This window comes from Typopeltis vanoorti, chromosome 18 (genome assembly GCF_054136105.1).
Source record: "Typopeltis vanoorti isolate ZY-2024b chromosome 18, IOZ_Tvanoo_1.0, whole genome shotgun sequence".
In the NCBI taxonomy this organism is placed as follows: Eukaryota; Metazoa; Arthropoda; class Arachnida; order Uropygi; family Thelyphonidae; genus Typopeltis; species Typopeltis vanoorti.
In genome coordinates, this window is record NC_143566.1 from 30,857,639 (window position 1) to 30,878,277 (window position 20,639).

Genomic DNA, 20,639 nt, shown 5'->3' on the forward strand with positions numbered 1-20,639 from the left:
CTTCCACATAGCTACGTTTGCTGTTTGAATTTCTAGCGCCAATAGCAATGAAATACATCTGTAGTAACGGCCTTATCTCACACACCCTTGTAGAACAAAAAGTTATGCATGTGTACGCTGACAGAATTACCTCAAGGTAACTTCCTGTGTGTCTACACAGGACAGAAATCACTTTATGAAGAGCATCGATTAGTTATTCTCCCCCCCCCCCCCCACACTCCAGAACCTGTAGCGAAACAGATGCATAAATGACTTGCAACCTTTGGCACGCTTTTTCTACACGCGATTTAAACGGCCTGTTTTTTTGGAGCTGACAAAGAGCACGCGATAATGTTATTTACTGCAATTACGAAAATATTAACTTTTTTTTGCTCTTTCTCTCATTTCTCCTTCATATTATTTTTACGTTGTGCTACCAAAAATGCGGTTTTATTTTTATACATCATGCAGTAATTTTATCCTTTTTTTTTTAACGGGAGAAAAAATATTTGCAATATTTATGCTTTAACAGCAATGAACTCTGTAATATTTATTGTAGTTAAGTGTGAGGGAACCATATTCACTTCCGGAATATGACATAATGGGAAGAAATGAATTGCGTTTCCCAGCTTACATTCCACTCGTATTACACAAAACAAGAAACAAATCACCATCGAAAATTTAAGCGTAATTTTTCTCATTATTCCTATTGCTGTTGTATATGAAACAGGGCTCTCGCTCGTAGTACCAGTAATTAGTCGGAAGTAAATTTTTCTGTCCTTTGCTATCTCTAGGCAAATTAGCATCAGAGGGTCCAATCGTACCTACTCTGGTATTAATTATATTTTTAACTCGATGAAGAAATGAAGTGTCGTTTGCTGATCAATCTTTATTCATCATTGTGTTGCGTTTTATTCGACACCGCCCCTTTCTTTGTCTGCTTTACATTTGTTGCCCTTGGGTTATAAACAGTCATCGTACAACTCGACAGAATTCAGTTTGTATAAAGTAATGTACGTATCCATCTGTAATGTTGATTGATTAATATAGTATTACACAATTAATTTAGAGAGTTAATTTTAAAAAGTAAAGTAAATTAAATTGTTAATTTCACAATTAAGATGAATTTATTGTTTGTGATAAGTTCATGTTTCCTACATGAATTTATTCCATGTACGAAACAATAAAAATGCACAAACTAAATAGAGTTACATTTGAGATGACCTATCCATCAATTTAGTCATTGAAAGGTCATAAGGTTTTATTGTTTAATATGTCCAATAAATTAATAGGAGTTTTATAGAATAGTGGTAGTTTAACCTTCTTGGACACTTTTTTTTCAAAAAGGAAAAGTTAATAAATATATTATTCATCGACTATAGTATATAGAAAGAAGTAAAAATAACACTGAGTGTTGAGAAATTTTGTTACAATAATGGCTATCTATATTACACAAATTCTCTTTTCTTAAATATTTAAAAAAGTTATTTGTTAATTAAATTAAAACCATTTTATTCGGTGTGCAACCACTTGTACAACCGAATGAACTAAGGAGGTGCCATGTTTGCAGGGTCATAAAGTAATACATTATATATAGTATAAACAGTGATTGTAACTTACACAATAGTCTGACCGGAGATAAAATTTCAACTCTATTTTCTTTAGAATTGGACCGTTCTGGTCATGGACATCTGACATTTCTTGCCAAAATATCAATATTTGTCAGTATTGTATACAGGGTGGTTCAAAATTCCACGTACAAACTTTGAGGGGGGGGGGGGTAGAAAACATCAAAATCAACCATATTCACACAGGAAAGCATGACCGGAATCGCCACCCGAAAGTGATAGGCGACGCTGTTCGCCAGGTGAGCAACTGGGGCCTCCTCATTCAAGCTTTTGACGTCGTACGAAGAACATGCGTCGTTTTACGAACGCTGAGATGTAAGACATACACCTTGTTTACCATATTATGTATCCAACTACGATTGAACTGTTCAGTTACGCCTAATAAATTTTTTTACACTACTTACCGCCTTGTGTTATTTTTGTATCTTTGTGTCCCTGTTAGTACCTTCCAGTCATGCTTTTTTATGTGAATATGGTTGATTTTGATGTTCTCAACCCCCACCCCCCTCCCTCAAAGTTTGTAAGTGAAATTTTGAACCATCCTGTATAAACAATTATCCAAGCTCCTATTAAATCCTAAGTGTATTTGATTGAAAGTTTGTATAACAATTTGCAGTCGACAATAAGACTGCTGATGAATTTCTTCCTGATAATTCAACCACATTTATTAGTATAACGAATAAAAAAAGTAATTTAGAATAAATACTAAAATTCGCCGAATAGTTTCATTTGGATCATAGCTTTAACTGTGTACAGTACCTACGCTAAAAACCGATCAAGGTACAATTGTTGAAATTATGGCGACGCCACAATACAAAATCGTGATTAGAATATCTTTGAATGCTATCTTTTATTTATGTGTTTCAGATATTTTATTACCATTTGTAGCAATTTTTTTATATCGCTTTTTCGCTAAGAACTGAACAGAAATTGAAAAGATTCAACAATTTTACGAAACATATCAAGTACTAAATGTCAACGAAATCTCCAATATGGCTATAGTACGACAGTATTAGAATTAGCCTAGGTTATGGAAAAGCACCTTTTACCAAGAATATATTAATATATTTATATAGTCGAAATGTTAATGAAATTTGGCACACGGATTATCTTAATACGTTTTAATAACTTCGTCCATTCAGTGCAAAGGCAACAGAACTAATAACTGTTAAAAAGTTTATTCACTAAAGGAGTTCTCTACATTTAGTGAATAAACAGTATTCATAACAGAAAAATAAATGACGTATAAGGGAAATACATTGCAGAAGGTTAAGGATAAAAATAATAAAATTAAAACTTTCCAAATTCTTGACATACTTAATGCAGTTTTTGGCCATATTTATAAGGAAGATAAATTATTACCAAAATATTCATACACTTTTAGTATAACCAATAATAAAATAATATAATACACCATCTTAAAAATGAATAAAAATAAACCACACCTGATTTTTAAAATTGCCATTTATTTCAACAATCGCTAAGCAACCATTCTAACACGGTGAATTTCCTATTTTCAGAGGGACGTTTGTATCACTTAATGTTATTTAGGTTCCTTTCTTTGATTAATTTAACATTATACGTTTTAATTTATAAAAGATACAGTCCCGGTCGACACATTTTTGCGTCTACTCTATGTAAAACTTTTTAACCTTATTCTCATACAATGATCTTTCTTTGACAACGATAGTCTGTAAATCTCTCAGAAGGCCAATATTGGTATGAAACATTTAGTTGTGCATGGATCCATCATTTAGTACAACTCGAATGAACCACCTGGAGTAAGTTGTAATAACGTGCTGTGTCATTGAAATTGAATAACAGGGGGAGAGAACCCGATTATATCTTGTCATCTGTGGAAGACAATGGAAACAGCGAGATACCAATGATCCGTACAAAGCAAGAACTGCATTTTCTCTGAATTCAGTTATTTAATTTTCCAAAGCAGTCATGGTTATATGGAGTTGTATACGACAACTTGGCCTCTAGTGGGGGGGGGGGACGAAGAATAACTGCCTTAATAAATTTGAGCCTCATTATTATTTCAAAAATGTTTATTACAGTAATTAATGCGTATTATCATTAGCTCACTCTTGCATGTATTGAAGTTCAAATTATACTAATGTATTCTGTGTGCGCGCGAGTGACTTAAAATGGCGGACTATAGTTTTATTTAACGTTTTTTTTTTTTTTTTTTTTTTTTTTTTTTTTTTTTTAATTGTTTTGTATTGTCTGAGTATATAATAAATTTGTACATTCCGGTTGAACTTTAAACGAAAGAAATTGTAGGAATGAATGGCGAAAATAAAAGGCAATTCATGAAAAATAATTCATCCTAAGTTCAATTTATTCGCAAAAATGATATTATTTGGTATTTCTTTTTCTTGGTTATTTTCGAAGTTTTTTCCCACAACAGTTTTTCAAGTTTTTTTCCTACGACACACACACACACTGTCTCTCTCTCTCTCGAATAAGTAAAATAACGAACGGTAGAATTTTCGATAGAAAGGGGGCATAGAAATGCTGTTTCATTTAATATAAACTGCTAGTTAAGATTCTCTACCTGAAATATCTTGTTATTGTAGATAGGATTTAATACAGGTCCGATTTTAGTTTAGTTATGCATGAGATGCATAACTAAACTACTCAACGCAACAAATAGAAAAAGGCTTACCATTTGGAAAGAAATAAGAAAGAATGCAGTAAAAAACGATTTTTTTCTGGGTGAACATTCATTGTATGCGTAGTTAATATATTTTACATTTCTTCACACTTACAAAGATTCGGGATATTTACTATTAAAAAGGAAACATATGACATATCCAAGTCTTTTTTCGACTGGTTCCCGATCTCTGGCACGGAAAGTCGGGTTTTTTCGTCCCGTAAATTCAAGAAAATCGACCGTCGAACCTGCACTATTTTCGGAAATTAAAAATATTGTGTTATTGATAGGGACCACGAGATGGCGGCACTTGTTAGCTGTCTCTTCACTGCGTGGCGATTAACTTAGTGATAGCCTTCGAGCAGCTATCTCTGATTGGCTGCCAGTGGAAATTGAACTGCTTATTAGTCTCCAAAAGTTAGATAGAGCTAAAACGGCCTCTCCTACTCCCTATACGGGAATAAAAGGAGTTAGCTGAATTTTATTTTAACGTATGACTGTGCTAGCGATTTATTTAACTTAAACAAGCTTCCTGGATGCAATTTAAAACTTATTCTTAGTTAAGAGAAAGAAAATTAAGCTAAACTAATTTCTTACAAACCATTTTATAACTCAAGTACGGCTGCATTAATTAAGGGGTCTAGAAAATCGGATCAGCTCCTCTCTCTGAAGCTTATCTTTGACGTTTTTAAATAAATAATGCTATTAAACGATGCCTAAATCAATCAATAGATGTGTGTTACATTACTGCACAAAGTTCCTAACAATTATGTGGTAGAAAACAATTTCCAGTATTGCTTTTCATGTATTTTCTTCTGAATAAATTGCATTTTCATTGGTAATTTATTTTAACTCCGGCTTTCTCATCAAAAAAGTCTCCTCAGAAACATTATTGATTTTAATCATCTCATTTCTGCTTTCAGCAATATTTTATTGCAGTAGTTCCTTTACACTAACAGAAACCCATAAGAATTTCATTTAACGTAAAAAAACTTAAGCATGTAATAATGGTTTTTTTAAAAATAATTTTCGAGCAAGTTTTTATTAAGTAAGTGAAATTCTCTGTATTCCCCATATATAATCTTGTACATAGTTCATCTCTCCGATTTCAAAAGATTCTGAAGACATTTGACCCATTAGAACTGAATAGTGTAAGCTGATCCCCGAAATGAATTTTTATCCATGAATATCTTGCAGGTAAAAAGATATACAGATATTTTCTCGAATATAAAAAAACATCCTCGATATCAAGAGACATTGCGAGCCTTTTTCTGCTGTTTCGAGTACAGGCTATTGGAGAAGTCATTTAGAAAGAAAACTGATCAAGGAATATAGATATCGAATGAAAATAAAAATAAAGCTAAAACTAAATTAGTGTAGAGCTCAACTGTATGGCTTTCTAAGATGAAAATTTCCAGAAAAAAACATGCTGATCTCTTAGTCATCTCTCTTAGAAAAGTTTCGTTGGGAATACCATTAACATCTTAATATTTCTAAGAAATATGCACATATTCTTAGATGTCTCTAGTGCTAGAGAAAAACGGCAATGCTTCTTTCTTTTCTTACAAATGTTATCTTTCTATCCCGAAAACGTAAGCAGGCGATCTTGTTGAGAAATAAAAAGGATATGCGTCATTACAGACCTTCTTAATGCTGGAAGCTGATCGAGGCCAGGGTAATTCCACTCAACGTTTGGTCATGCGTCTTAAATATCGGGTTGTTTGCAAGGAAACTTAGTTCTGCCAATGTAATTATAGGAGCAGATGTTACGTAGTTCAGGGTAAAGGCAGGTTTGGGATATAAATAAAATTCCTTTATTATCTTCCTGTTTTGGTGGATGTTTTAGTGTGACGCATTTGAAATGAGACCCCTGTAGAGAGCAGCTGTGTCATTATCAGAGACGGGATGTGCCGTGATAATTTTCTATGCATTCTTTGGTTATCTTGTTAAAATATCTGCAGACTTGAATTGTTACAGTAGGAAATTCTGTCGTCATAAGTACAACATGCTGCAGGGTCCATTATAGAAAAACTTTAGGCAAGTTAGTAAAGTTAAATTTTAATGTGTAAGTCGTCTTTACGTATATTGGGGGGGGGGTAAATTGAGTAAAAGTATAATACCAGGATAACACCAAAACTTTCCCTTTTCTTAGATCATGATCTCATGGGAATAGGATTTCCATCATTCCCTCTTCCCTTCGAAAAGATAAGTACGCGATTAATTTCAGAATGATCCCCTTTTAAAAATCGGCAAAAAGTCTTCAGTTGAAAACAAATAATTATAAGTGTGTATCCTTCGTACTTTATCTGTATGAGGTCAACACTAACCTATACATTATTATAAACTGCAATTCTCTCTTGTGTATGAATTCCTTAAATAATATAAAGAATGCAATACTGATTGCCGCAAATCAAAGTTTAAGGCAAGATGGTGACGAAAATAGCTTTCTTTTCCAGAACAGTTAACATTATTATTTAGACAAAACGAATAAACACACCTATTTCTGTCTAGACTGTCTTGTTTTCCTCGTATATTATTTATGCATTAAAACTAGAAAATTATCGACACGGTATGAATCGAATTTTTGTGGATTCTTCAAAAACCTATTTGTTAACAGATAATTCAACAAGAGTGCATGAATGCTTCAAGAACAACAATTAGAGCAGTCGATAAACCGTTTTTATATTCATTGTTGAAGTAAGAGACTGCGCTTGCGTAGAAAGGTTGTTTTCTCCATAGGAAGTTAGATATTTTATGTTAAAAGCTCTGGAGAATGTAACTAATGTTATATAAAAATTCTTAATAATATTTATTATGATAATTCACACCTGGTCATAAGTCTTCAGAGTTAAAATTATTTGTCGTTATTAGTCTCATGCAAATATGTAATTCAGATATTCGGTTTGGTAAAGATAAGCCCTCATCGCTGGATGATCAGTGATTATATTGCTATAGAAACGAATGTGTTTCCTTAGTCATTTACATTGTGGTACGAAGAGTATAACTTTGATCTAATATGGAAATGGATGCGATTTAGCCTAAAGCCTTTGAGAGTATCGTTGCTAAATTTGATTACATAAGAACATAATGCAATATATTACAGTTATTGCTAGAAGCTAAGTAATTCCCATCCTTATTAACATAAATGCTTTAATTTGCTTAAACCTAGAAAGTAAGTTTAATACGAGCTGCTAATGTAGAAAATTGGAATTGTTTTCTCCACAGGAAGTTGGATATTTCATGTTAAAGCTCTGGAGAATGTAATTAATGTTATATAAAAATTTCCTTATATAAAATTTTCCATATATTATTCTAAATGTGTTAAAAGTTACAAGTTACACTGCAGATGATTGAGAAATTGATCAATTATATAATAATTTTTAAAAGGAGAGCTTAAAGTAAAACCGACATTTTTGGCCGAGTTTGGGTAACAAATTCGTTTCGTGAATAAACCACTCGATAGAGGCATCTCCAACTATTTTTCTCCCTTAGAGGAAGCTAAAAACGAATTCTATACAAAAGTAATGAATTTTTTTCTCGTGTACTCTTCCCAGATATAGCGATTCTTCTGAAGTGAAAGGTTTCTTCAGAATCAAATGATGGAGATCTCTTTGCAGTGGAAATAATTTCATCGATTGTAGTGTCTGATATTTATAAAGAAGTTAAATATCCAACTTTACACACACAATGTAACAATGCCATCATCGGTAACCCCAGAGAAAATCTGAAGCTTATTCTTAGCTTAGGGCTTGTTGGTGCACTACAATGACTTAAAATAAGAGTTAGCAGCACCTGAATATCAACACGTAATATACAAACAAGATGAACTTAAAATAGTTTAAGGTGAAACAGACAAAAAAAGAACATTTGTGGAAGTGCATCTTCAATGCTGCGATAATGTTTGTAACATTATTAATAGCATGTTGTCAACACGACCATATCTTTAATTCCAGAACATCCGCTTAAATTTAATGACAGTGTAATGGTGGTCTAATAATGCTGATCTCGAGAAATTTCTGGAATGTAGCTACTAAAGATGACCCATGCACTTTCCATAATTTATAATTGCTCTAAAAGGAGTTAATTTTTTTAGAAATGTCTACGTTTAGTTTATTTTATAAAAATAGAATTCAGGCAACGTAAATTATTATATTATTATATTGCTGCATTTTATTCACATGAATATTTGAGGCTAGTTTTTCCTTACTTGGCAAAGGAATTGTATTATTATTTCAATTCATGTAGAGTATTAAAATAATATATTGTATTATAATATCAAGTGGTCATAAAATTCACTTCATTGATTTTACAATTATTTCGTTTTATTTACGCGATCTTTGTAAATATTCATAACTTCATTACTATAATTTCATCCAATAAATTATCTAAAACTTAATCGAAGTGCCATCTCCATAGGCTGTGGCGAGGTTTCTTTCAGTAGGCATGAAACGGAAATATGCCATTAGTACTTAGGTTTTCAAGCAGTTTTCTTCGTTTCTCTATGCAGTTCGCTATGTATCTTTCAGTTCCTTTAAAACGCCTCTAAGGTTTGTTTTAAAGAGATGGTTTCTCCGATTCACCAGCTATAACATGCATCTTTATTTCTCCGAGTGCCGCCGTTTCATGCAAATTTCATTGTTATTCTACCGTGAATCTGTGGTCATATCGAGCTATGATCCGTGTTCGAACATGTTTCGGCATAATACGCGACACATGTTCATAATGAACATGTGTCGTCGTATGTTATACTATGTATGATAAACTATAGGGTATTTTTATGCGTCTAAAACCTGTTCATTTCTCATAATTTGATACTGCTCAAAGTTTTGTGGAAAAAAAATTACGAATTTTGTATAAAAAATTAATTAGTTACCTTTATCTATAAGATTTTTCTTTGCTAATTCCTTATTATTCTAAGTCATTGCTCCCATATAATCAGAAAACCAAATAACGTATCTCTAAAGCAGAAACAATTAGATTGGACTTTATTCTGCATTCTTTTAAAATTTATATTAATTAGGATAAGTTATTTAATTAAAAATTTTCACTACCTATAACAAAGTGGATTTTGTTTTGTATATTGCAGAATCGGAATCCGCTCCAGAATAGTTATCTTGTAACGCCATTTACTATCTTCGAATGTTAAGAACAGTTTGGTACAGACATCCACCAGTCTATTTATGGAATAAATATTGATGGTCCACTGTCCAATGTTTCTAGCAAAAATCTTCCTCAGAGATTTCGGGATTGTTGTTTTAATAATAACTTTAAAATAGGAATCTGATGTAAATTTAGGTTATAGTATCAAGTGGAAAGCTCTCTGTATACGCAGCTCCGTTTAGTCAGACAAACATTTTATTATAAGAAATTCTTGCTATAGAGGAGAAGCCAAATTTCTGTTTCGCTAATGTTAGCATTAAAACCAGTTCTTCATACAGCATCTTTGCTATCTCAGGTATGCTAAGGCTGTGAACGCATCAGATTTTCAATTTCGCTATTAAATATGATGATGAATTATCTGTGATCAGGCTATTGAAAGAATACTCAAAATCCGTTAAATAACTGAATTTCGAAGTCAATGTAATAGTCTCTTATGTAATTGTAATCTCTGTTTCTTGGTCTAATACCCAATAATAGATATACCATCTTGCAGCATTTTTCACATATGAAACACTTTTGTTTGGTTAGCTTATTTCTTTAGTATGCTGTGCAAGAACCATAGCCATCAGAACAATACAATAAAGTTACTTGTTCAGCACCATCGCCCGAAGTAGTTAGCTAGGCAGCATGACTGTATTGCCAGACCGGGTAGCTACATTTATAGGAGCCAGCTAAGCAAGCAGATTGTGTAGCCTGCTACAAGAATCGATTGGTAAATACAATATATGAGACGTCATTTGTTTCGATTTCACGATCCGCTAGAATAGCTATTGTACTCAAATCTCCTTGCATCATAATTATACCAATCTCGAACTTTACAGATATTTTAAAAATCGCCTGATTTTTATAAACAGAACTTCGGAGGAAATCTTTTCAATATATCTGTCGAATAGATAATAGCGTACCTTTAAATTGATCGTGAAGGTGTATTTACAGCGATGAAGAATATGAATGCAGGGGATATACTTCTTGTGCTTCCTCCTCTTACGAACAAGGATATTTTGGATTTCTCTAGCAATATTTTTCTGATCATACTTTTTATCTCATGGTTGTAAAGATTCAGAATTACTTGAATATAGAATGAACAATTAACTCTTACAGGTGAAGCCATTTCCAAAGGGGGGGGATCCTTATCCATGGCTAATTCCTTAAAAGAATGCCTAGCTGCCAAAAACTTCAGAATTGATCGGTCGTGTAACTGTTTACATAACTAGAGCACTAACGGATGAAAACACTGACTAGTTTTATGAAACAGAAATGTGTTCAGTAGGCTAGTTTACAGAAATGATCTGTTACAGAATAAGAATATCTCGAGAAATATATTTTAGAATAATTATCAGAAGCAAAGGCCAGTGGTATCTCATACCACATGCCTTTGCTTGTATGTATATTTTCTTTGCATTATATATTGCAACAAATTTACAAACAATCTTACAGACCATTCTGGAACAGTTTCTTTATTCACATGGGCTATTTATGAGAGAATCATAGCATATTTGGATTTAGGTTTTTTTCGCTTTTTAGATTTTGGCCGAACCCAACAAGTACAGATATTCAACGAATAAGTTGAACGGTAACATCCTAATATATGGTTTCACGTTCGTTGTACTATAGACTAATATCTAGCCTTAAGATATTTTGAATTGTAGCCAAAGCAAACCACAACATATAAGTTGATGTCATATTAAAGGAGTTAAGATTGATAGTAACTAAATTGGAATTAGCGTTCGAAACCACGTAATGTTAATTTATATTAGACAAAAATCTATACATAGCTTAGAAAATAGTTTTCTAAGAAAATTCGAAGAAATAGGGGAGAATGATGAATATTGCAATACCATGCAACAAGGATTAAAAGTATAAAACATTTTTTAAATGTTGTTACAATTAATCATATAGTGGAGTTCTCCTGGTTAAGCGGTGGTTGTCGTACACTGAAAATTCGTCTTCCACCTAAACGCAACCACAAACATCGCTGCCCATGAAAGGGAATAAAACCCGTAGGCCGTTGAATATATTGTAATCACTCGGCAAACTAAACCTTCTTTTTTAAAAGTAAAACAGTCTATTTGCCCCTCTCTATACAAGAACCTTCATATATCCATACCACTTAGCAGATTGAAGTTTAATAGCATTATTATGCAAAAAGCAGAAAATTACCTGTGGTAAGGTGAATATCATTTGCGGAGATTTCATCCTTCTGTAGAAGTGCAATATTTCTGCTTAGGTTTATATTTTTTCATCATTTTAACCGGGTAAAGGTAGTTTAATAAATGTTGTACTGTATTATGGCTGAAAGAGAAAAGTTTTAAACACGTATAACTCAACTCAAAAGCAGAAAACTAACTTATAAACTTTGCCCTTTCTAATGCATGTACAAAATGTCATTTTAGAGATCATGCCCTCAACTCCCTGCGTTGAATCTATTGGTCTTAACATGAAATAGTTTGAGGATTTATAAAAAGGAAAATCTTAAATTAAAAAGAATTATTTTTCAAATAAATGTTTAATTATTTTGCAGGATTTAATAAAATTCAATTTTTTATTTAATTGAGAAATTAGATTAAATCTATGGAAAAATATTTAGGCTTTTTATATATTTTTTATTAAAACTGTTTTAACATCATCTCAAGTATGGAAGTCATCATAAAAAGGTATCCATAATAGAAGAGACTAAATAATACGCGTTCTTCTCGAAGATCGGATGATGCATTTGTGTGTGTCAAAAATAAAATATAACGCACACTCACCTAATTAATCTTATTTCGTGAGTCTCCTCGTCCTTGTTTGAGCTTGACCGTTGAAAGTGATGGATATAAATCACGGCGAAGGAGAAAAAAATAAACTAAAATAGCAACATGAAGCATTATAATCAGATCGCTACCTCGAGGCACAGGGTTGCAGAATTTCTGAAAGTATGAGTTTAGCACATTTGATGAAGACTGTCCGATAAGAATATATCGTTAGATAATTTAAATGAAATATGCTAAACTCTTAGTTTCAGAAATTATGCAACCCCATTGCCTAAAAGACGTTCCTCGAGGTAGCGATCTGATTATAGTATTTATCGTTTATATACCAGGCAGATGTTTGCTTTAGACTTGAGTATTTTATTATTTTTTCAACTGATTTCTTTCCCTTTTTATTATAAATGTTAATCTCTGAATTTCAAACAAAGCGAAGAATACGTCAGCCCAATCTAATTGTGACGTTACACGCTATGTTTAAAACTGGAAAATCACTCTTTAAAAGATTATATTTTGAATATATTTTTATATAAATAGAGCCAATAAGAAGATGAATTCTTTAATATCTCTACCTTTTGTGATATGTAAAACTGTGCTCTATTGTCTCCTACACAGAGTTTTATACAAGGCGAAGAAATTTCTCTTCTAAATAAAACAAAAATCCATTTTAGAGTTCTTTTATCATCTAAATTTCCACTGTATCAAATAACAGTCACTTTTAGTTCATCCAACGAAGAACAGGATTCATGTTCTGAGGGACGATCGGCAATAATCGGCTCAGGTTCTTTATCATCCATGCGAGTTTTGAGCAAGCTAGAACGAGATGAAAAAAATATATTTGTACTGCATATCCATTAGAAAAAATTCTGGATGCGAATGTGCATGCGTAAATCCAGAGGCTTCAACGCTTACCTAAAAATAGGTGACTCAGGTTGTGACCATCTACTTCTTAATATGCCACCTCTAGGATCGATTCTAAAAACGTATACCAGATTTCTTTTACTAAAAAGGTACGATTACAAACTGATGTATTCTATATAAGAGAATCATTTTAAGAAAAACATTTTTTTTACTAGTCGGTAAAATTATGCTACTAATACACTCGTAAAACGTTACTAAATTATACAGCTAAAAGGTATAGGATTTGACACAGATAAGACATTAAAGTTAAGGATATTATGGATCTGGCCACACTTTATAGCCAAGTGTAGAAAGAAGCTTGAAAAACGTTTCGAATATTTATCGGAGAGCTTATGAGAATGTAACATACGGCAATTGAGGTGCCTTGGTATGCTCTACCAGGGATATGTTCTCCTTTTATTAGTGCTTATCATAGCATACCGATATCATAATATTAAATTCATTACACAAAATACGGCTGGATACATAACATGTTTAATTATTAACAAATTTAATTATTTACCTATCAAGAGTTGACGTATTTCAAATTTAGCTTTCTTAAGTCGAATTACAATGAGGTTGAAATCTTCTTCGTCCTAGTTTTCTATCTGTCTCAGAGGCAGTTATAAGGATAGTCATGGAGGCGGCTTTGTTGGTCTCTCCACTGAGATGACATTGGCATGAAGTTTTCATACCACTGCTCTGAAGTGAGGCTTAATAATGTGAAGAATTTGCCTGTTGCTCTTCTAGCTGAGACTCGGGTAACTGTAATCAGGGGAGCATACAGATTCTAGGGAGATCTGGTATTTTTAGTTACATGAGAGAATTATTCTTCTCAGGTTACAAGAAGTCTGACAAGTACTTGTGTGTTTTGGAACTTGAGCATTCTGAACGAGCTTATTGCTTGTCTCTGAAGAACCACTAAGAGTTTGAAACGTCTTTAAAACCAGTAAAATCTAATTCATGTATTAACAAAAGGAGAACATCCGGGTTGCTGGTTAAAACTTGTCTTAAGTGGAGCAAACCAAGGCAACGTCAATGGTGGCGGTTACATTCATAAGCTCCTCTCTGATAAATATCCAACCTTTTCTTAAGTTTCTTTCTATACTGGCTATAAAGCATGCATCGATCAATAATTTACTCCATTTAAAAATATCATAAAATATATTTATTGGTCAATATTTTCACTTACTTTTCTGATTTATATTTATTGCAGTTCCTGCAAGACCACGATGTCTCGCACTGACTTTCACTTTCTATGGTTGGGGCTTTCAGAAAGGTGAGTTGATGAGTTTCTGGCAGTGCTAAAGAAACAAGACCCCCAAATATATGAAGGGTTCCAATAACTGTGAGTGGCAGACTATTTATTGTCCTTCCCTGAAAAAGAAAAGAAAAGAAAAGCAATTCGTATAGGTAACAAATATCTTTATTGAAATAAAGAAAAATGCTTTGAAACGTGCTTATTACAATAAGAAAAACGGAAAGGTCGCTTTCCCCCATATCATGTCTACTATACGGAAATATGGAAAGTGTACCTGATATATGAGAAGAGGTAAAAATACTGGACACATTAGGCTAATGGCCTCCATCAGATTAAGCCCTATATCGATGACAACAGTAGGAAGCATCTCTGCTGTCCAGGATGGAAGGACGAAATAGGAAGTAGAAACGCTCAGTTTGGTTGAAACAAACAGCGTCAATGAGGCAGTTTTACCTATAAAATAAAGAAATACAGTATTTCGATTTAAAAGGAAGTTTTAACAGGTAATAATAATAATTGAGAAATTTCTCATTATGAGAGACGATAATACTTATTAATGATAAAATAAAAAAGAAAGAAAATAATTATAACAGGATATGTCTACATCTTTCGGTTACATCGGTATGAATAATTAAACTATTATTCATATCTTTTTTCTAAATCTAATTTACAATCAACAATCGCGAAACATTTGTCCACAGATTGAGAGTGCATAATATCGGGATGTTTCCGTCATCTTTATCGTACCTGTCCGCTATAAAGTGACAGATATATACATGGCAAGGAGAACCTATATTCAAGCTCGCTTTGAATTTTAAAAATGATTTAAGAATGAAAGAAAGAATTACCTGACGTTCGATTAGATAACTAGCATCTGTCCAACCTTGATGTAAGAGTCATTTGGAATTAGGGTTCTATTAACAGAGATGAATCGTTCTGTTTTATCCTCACACTAAATAATACCTGTCGATAAAATGTTTGAGGTTAATGGTACAATGTTCAAAAAGCTATTTTTAGTACGCTTTTTTCCGAAGAAATATGGCACAAGTAGAATAATAGGCCAGTATACCGTCAGCCAAATTTTTCTTGCAATAAGGATTTAAGGCTAGTTTGCTATCGTCACCGAATATTTTCTTGGAATAATGATTTACAAATAATTACATGCAAATCATTTACCTTTTTGTATATAGAAAAGATACTGTAGCTTGTTAACGTGTGTCAGCACATTGTGAAGAATTTATTGAGACACAGCACACGTGTTAGAATAATTACTTTACTTAACAATTCAGAAAGTAACAATTTACGTTTCAACAAGTAAATTTGTCGGAATTACCTAAACTGAATGAAATAATACTGTCCTAAACATCGCATATTTAAAAGAATAATTCATGCAATAAACTCTATAATAATATTTCACTTATTATTCCATATCATTATGGAATATCCTGCCTCCGTTAGCATTTAGATTGTAATATGCTAAAAAATATATGGAATTATTAAATAACATGCAACAAGCTTTAACAAGTCAGAAATCCATTGTTGAAAATGCACTTCTTCAGAACAGAAACAGAACATTGTGAACAATTAAATATAACTGTCTTATAGAAAACATTAATTGCTCTGTCTATTCATTTTAAAGTTGTTCCGTATTAAATCATGACTATTTGTTACAGATCACGTAAAGAAAGCCTTAAAGAGGCTTTGCTTACGTGATCAAAACCTCAAAAAGGATGTTTAAATTAGAAGTATCGTTGAAAAGGTAGTTATTTCAATCGGAACTTGCAGCTCAATATACGAAAGGAGTAAACATAGATTTTAAAATGTCACATTTAATGAATGTCTCAGTAACTTCCTTTATTTCGCTTTAATGAATGACATACCTCTTCGCCTTGTTGCCATAGTAATACACAACACTCCTCCTAAGGCACAACTGACGCAGTAGGAGCAGCGCCGACTGCAGCACCGTACTATCACGAGAGATAAAAGCCATCCAAAGACTTCGGTCACAGCAGAAAGAAGAAAATTAAGATAGATGTCTCCGTGGAGTTCCAGGCAGTAATAGTTAAGACCCATGAAAGCTGTGGAGTTGGTTAACCTGGCAACAGAGAAAAGAAATTCGACTTAGTACTACAAATACACTCAGAGTCAACTGAAAAAATAAAAATAAAAAATCCGAAATCAACTGTAACCGTTTCTGGATTTTTTACTCAGCACATGTCTGAGTAGAGAATAAAAGAAATGATCTCCAGAATGCGATTTTCTTCTGATACTGTAAACATCAACTTTTATTTTCACTGTAATTGACGTCATAAAATACTCACAGCACTCTACATATGAGAAATCATATATATGTGTTGTTAAGCTATTTTATTTTTCTCTCCATAACGCACAATATCTGTAGTAGGTGAAAAGGAGCTCCCAGAATAATGACGTAGCATAACATAGTAAAATTTCATTTTGTTATTATTATAATGAGATGTAATGTATACGCCATTTCAATTTGTTATTAACAAATTAAAATGGCGTATACATTACAAATTATAGGATAATAGGTGAATATATTTTAAATACATAAATTAAATGCACTTATGCGAAACAATACAAATGCTTACCAGCTGATTAACAGAACAATAGTTCTTTTGCGCATGCTCGCCGGATGAAATAAATCTTTTGTGTTCTGTGACGCAGATTTTGTCTTCGTTTCGTTAGTTCGTGCAGAGCTTTCAAGTAGAAACTTGCGCTGTAATGAAACTGTAAACAAGTCAAGAGAGAGCTAATATAATTTAAATTAAGATCTTTATCTAGAAAATAATGTTACTACTGTATATCAATCTTGGATTAGAATATCATATCAAATTAATCTTATTATGAAATGCATAAGCAATCAAGTATAGCTTAGTATCTGTTATTCGTTAGATAAATAAATTTATCTTTTCTTATAAAGCATAAAATATCTTTTTTTATTTAAACTTAAAGCTTTATTTAATTTTATACATAATTTAGTTTAAATGTCCCACGTTACTTATTAGATAAAGAACAAATAGATGGAGGTAGTTCAGGATAATAAATTAGTATTTGTGGTGGGATATAAAATACGTAGGGGGATCTGATCTAATAGAAGCGATAATGCGTATTGGGTCTTCAATAGGCATCTTCAAATGCCAGGCTGATATTAGATTCCATTAAGAGAAGCCTGGCTTTAGAAGATGAATTTTAGGTCACCTTGTCTGTTCTGTGCTGCGTTTAAATAAGGATTCCTGTACGAGAATAATTCATCAACATGACCTGGCTTTAAAATATTACTCCATAGTAGACGGTGCATCCTTTGGAAACTGGGCATGAATCAGATGTAGTTCCATTCTTGGCCAACGCGAGTAATATTCCTTTCGAACCATTAGCAACTATTTGTAGGTTTAAGTCGGTAGATTAAGACATTGGCTGGAACCTCACTACAAGTAAAATTCATTTTCAAAAGTATTGATTAACTCAAGTATCTGTACTGATGTCACAAATTAATTCTTAATGACAAGACCATTTGTTGTAACATCATTACTCATGGACTAATGAGTAAAGTGCCTTGTCGCTCTACAAAATAGTTCTTTCATTCTATGAGGATGTGTGGAAGAAATAACTAATACAAGTTTGTGACATGTTTATCGACAAAGGCGTTTTGTCTGGATGGTCAAATAAACAGCAGTGAAACTAATGTCATTAATCAAAACTATTTTCTAGACTTCTCCCGTTTTTCGGAATGTGAAGGCCGATTCAAAATATTCTTTTTGTACTTGAATATTACCTACGATATTAATCATGTTGATATGTTAGGTGTTAATGATGGGAATGGGATTTGTCATGGGAATGTTGACGAGGTGAGAACGATTTCGGGTTTGTATTCGTCCGGTTCGGACCAATCATGTGTGTGCAAAGATGTCTACATGTGTAAAGCATTAGAGAAGAACAGAGTTCTACAAGTTGTCCAATTGGGTCAGGGCAGACTGCAAACAAGAGTATACAAAAGAACATGCAGGTAGATTATTATGTCTGTACACGAATGCTATAAGTATCAGAAACAAAGGGGTAGAGTTTGTTGCCTTAGTCAATATATTGCGAACTCAGATTGTAGGAATTAGTGAAACCTGGCTATCAGAATCAGATCTATTAACTGGTATCGAGTGTCACAGGTACAGGATTTGTAGGAGGGATAGAGTGGATAGGAGAGGAGGGGGCGTGCTGCTAATAATATCGAATGACTTAAATCCAGTTAGAGTTGAGACCTATGAAGTAGTAATACTACTAACAATATTTCACGTGGCAGTGAGTTTGAAGCCATCTGATGTGAGGTGGAATCTAATAAGACAAATTACACAGTGGGGTGTTGTTACAGACGTGGTGGATCAGTTGCTAGTGATGAAGAAATCCAAAGATCACCAAACAGAAAAGATGAGCGTGAAAAGAGTAATCATAATGAGAGACTTTAATTATACAAATATTGATTGGGTAGTAGTAGAATCTCATGAGAAGAATGAAAATGCATTTATGAGCTGTTGCGGGACAACTTCCTCACGCAGCATATGACAGAAGGAACTCGAAGTCAAAGAGTGCTAGATTTGATTACGGTGTCAGAGGGCATTTCAGTTAAAGACGTAACTATTCTGCATTCAGTTGGTGACAACGATCATGCGGTACTCACTTGGGAAGTGACTAAGTTTATGAATGCTTCATGTTGAACTACAAAGCAGGAAATTATGACCAACTGAGGAGAATACTGTGTTCAGTGGAATGGGATCGGTTGCTGAATGGAAACGATATCGGCAGTGTATGGGAAGAATTTAAACAATATTAAATGATGCGATATCAGAATATGTCCCGAGAGTTCGAAGAATAAATAGAGTAGGAGTCAAATAGAAGCGTAATCTTATTAAGCAAGAGATTCGTAAGATAATGACGATGTGGAATGAATACCGTTTGCATAAGGATGACGTCCGTTATGAACGTTATAAGCAGCAGGCTAGAATAGTCACAACTGTTGTACGGAAAGCAAGGTCTGATTATGAAAAGAAAATGGCTCTGCGTGCTAAAGACAACCCACAAGAATTCTATCGATATGCTGCAAGAAAAAGAAGAATGAATATGAAAGAATAACTCTTCTAAATCCAGATGGAGTGAAAGTTACTGATGCAGAAGAGGTTGTTCAGTTAAATTTCGTTAAAAGCTATCAACCTGGTAAACGCAACATTGAGCTCACTGTTACCTCTTCACTAGATGAAGAAACGCAGGTGTGTACGGCCGAGGTATTAGAGCTATTGCACAAAATGAATAAGAATTCAGCAATAGGGACTGATGGAATATCAGCATGTGTGCTAAAAGAGTGTTCTATGACAATGTTACCATTGAACTAGACAACGGGAATGGATATACCACGATACTTTTGGATTTTGCTAAGGCTTTTGACAGAATACAGCATGACAGACTGCTCCATAAATTGGAGAAAATGGGTTTGGATTATATAGAACATTAGCATGGGTGAGAGGATGGCTGACTGACATATCAAAAAGTGGTATACGAGGGATCTGAGTCTGCAAGGTTTAAGGTAACAAGTGGTGTACCACAAGAATCATTGCTTGGTCCACTGTTATTCAATCTGTACAATAATGATATTGGGAAGGATTTGACAAGCGACATACAGTTATTTGCTGAGGATGCAAAGATAGGCAGGGTAATCATGAATGCTGCTGATATGCAGTCCTTGCAGAATGATTTGAATAAGCCGGAATTTTGGGCATGGGAAAATGGGTGTCAGTTCAATGTAAGCAAATGTTGGCATGATTACCTATCCAATGTCGTATTATTTTGGTGGGAATAGGCTAGAAGAAACTGATGAGGCTAGGGATCTTGGAGTGTTAATAGATAGGAAGTTGAAGTTCAGGTGCCATGTGGCAAAGATTGCAAATTACAACTCAAAAGATAATTGCAATGCTCAAACGAACGTTCACATGTAAAGATAAGGATGTTATTTTGCCTCTTTACAAGGCCTTGGATAAGACCTGACTTGGACTACTGTGTGCAGGTCTGGTCTCCGATGTGATTCTGATATATTGGACAGAGTACAAAGGCGAGGTGTTGAGAATTTGTAGATTGCAGACACTAGCAAACAGGAGAAAGTGGGGTGATATGACTGAGACTTACAAACTGCTGAAAGGGTCATACAGGATTTCAATTTATGAGATTTTTCAATTTATGGAGTGTGGGGAAAGGACGAGAAGGCATCCTTGGAAGCTTAGAATGATGGCTGCCAAGAAGGG

The 20,639-nt window shown here is 33.5% G+C and overlaps 1 protein-coding gene across 1 annotated transcript in view; it reads right to left on the reverse strand.

Moving 5' to 3' along the window:
• Nucleotides 1–12,877: 12,877 nt before the first annotated feature.
• LOC150096582 (beta-alanine transporter-like) overlaps nt 12,878–20,639 on the reverse strand; it is a 61,277-nt gene continuing 53,515 nt past the window's right edge. The window contains exons 3-6 of the mRNA XM_090408646.1: nt 16,218–16,432; nt 14,612–14,790; nt 14,269–14,453; nt 12,878–12,989 (exon numbers count right to left, since the gene is read on the reverse strand). Coding sequence (XP_090264772.1) covers nt 12,878–12,989; nt 14,269–14,453; nt 14,612–14,790; nt 16,218–16,432 — 691 coding nt within the window. The remainder of the gene's footprint in view (nt 12,990–14,268; nt 14,454–14,611; nt 14,791–16,217; nt 16,433–20,639) is intronic.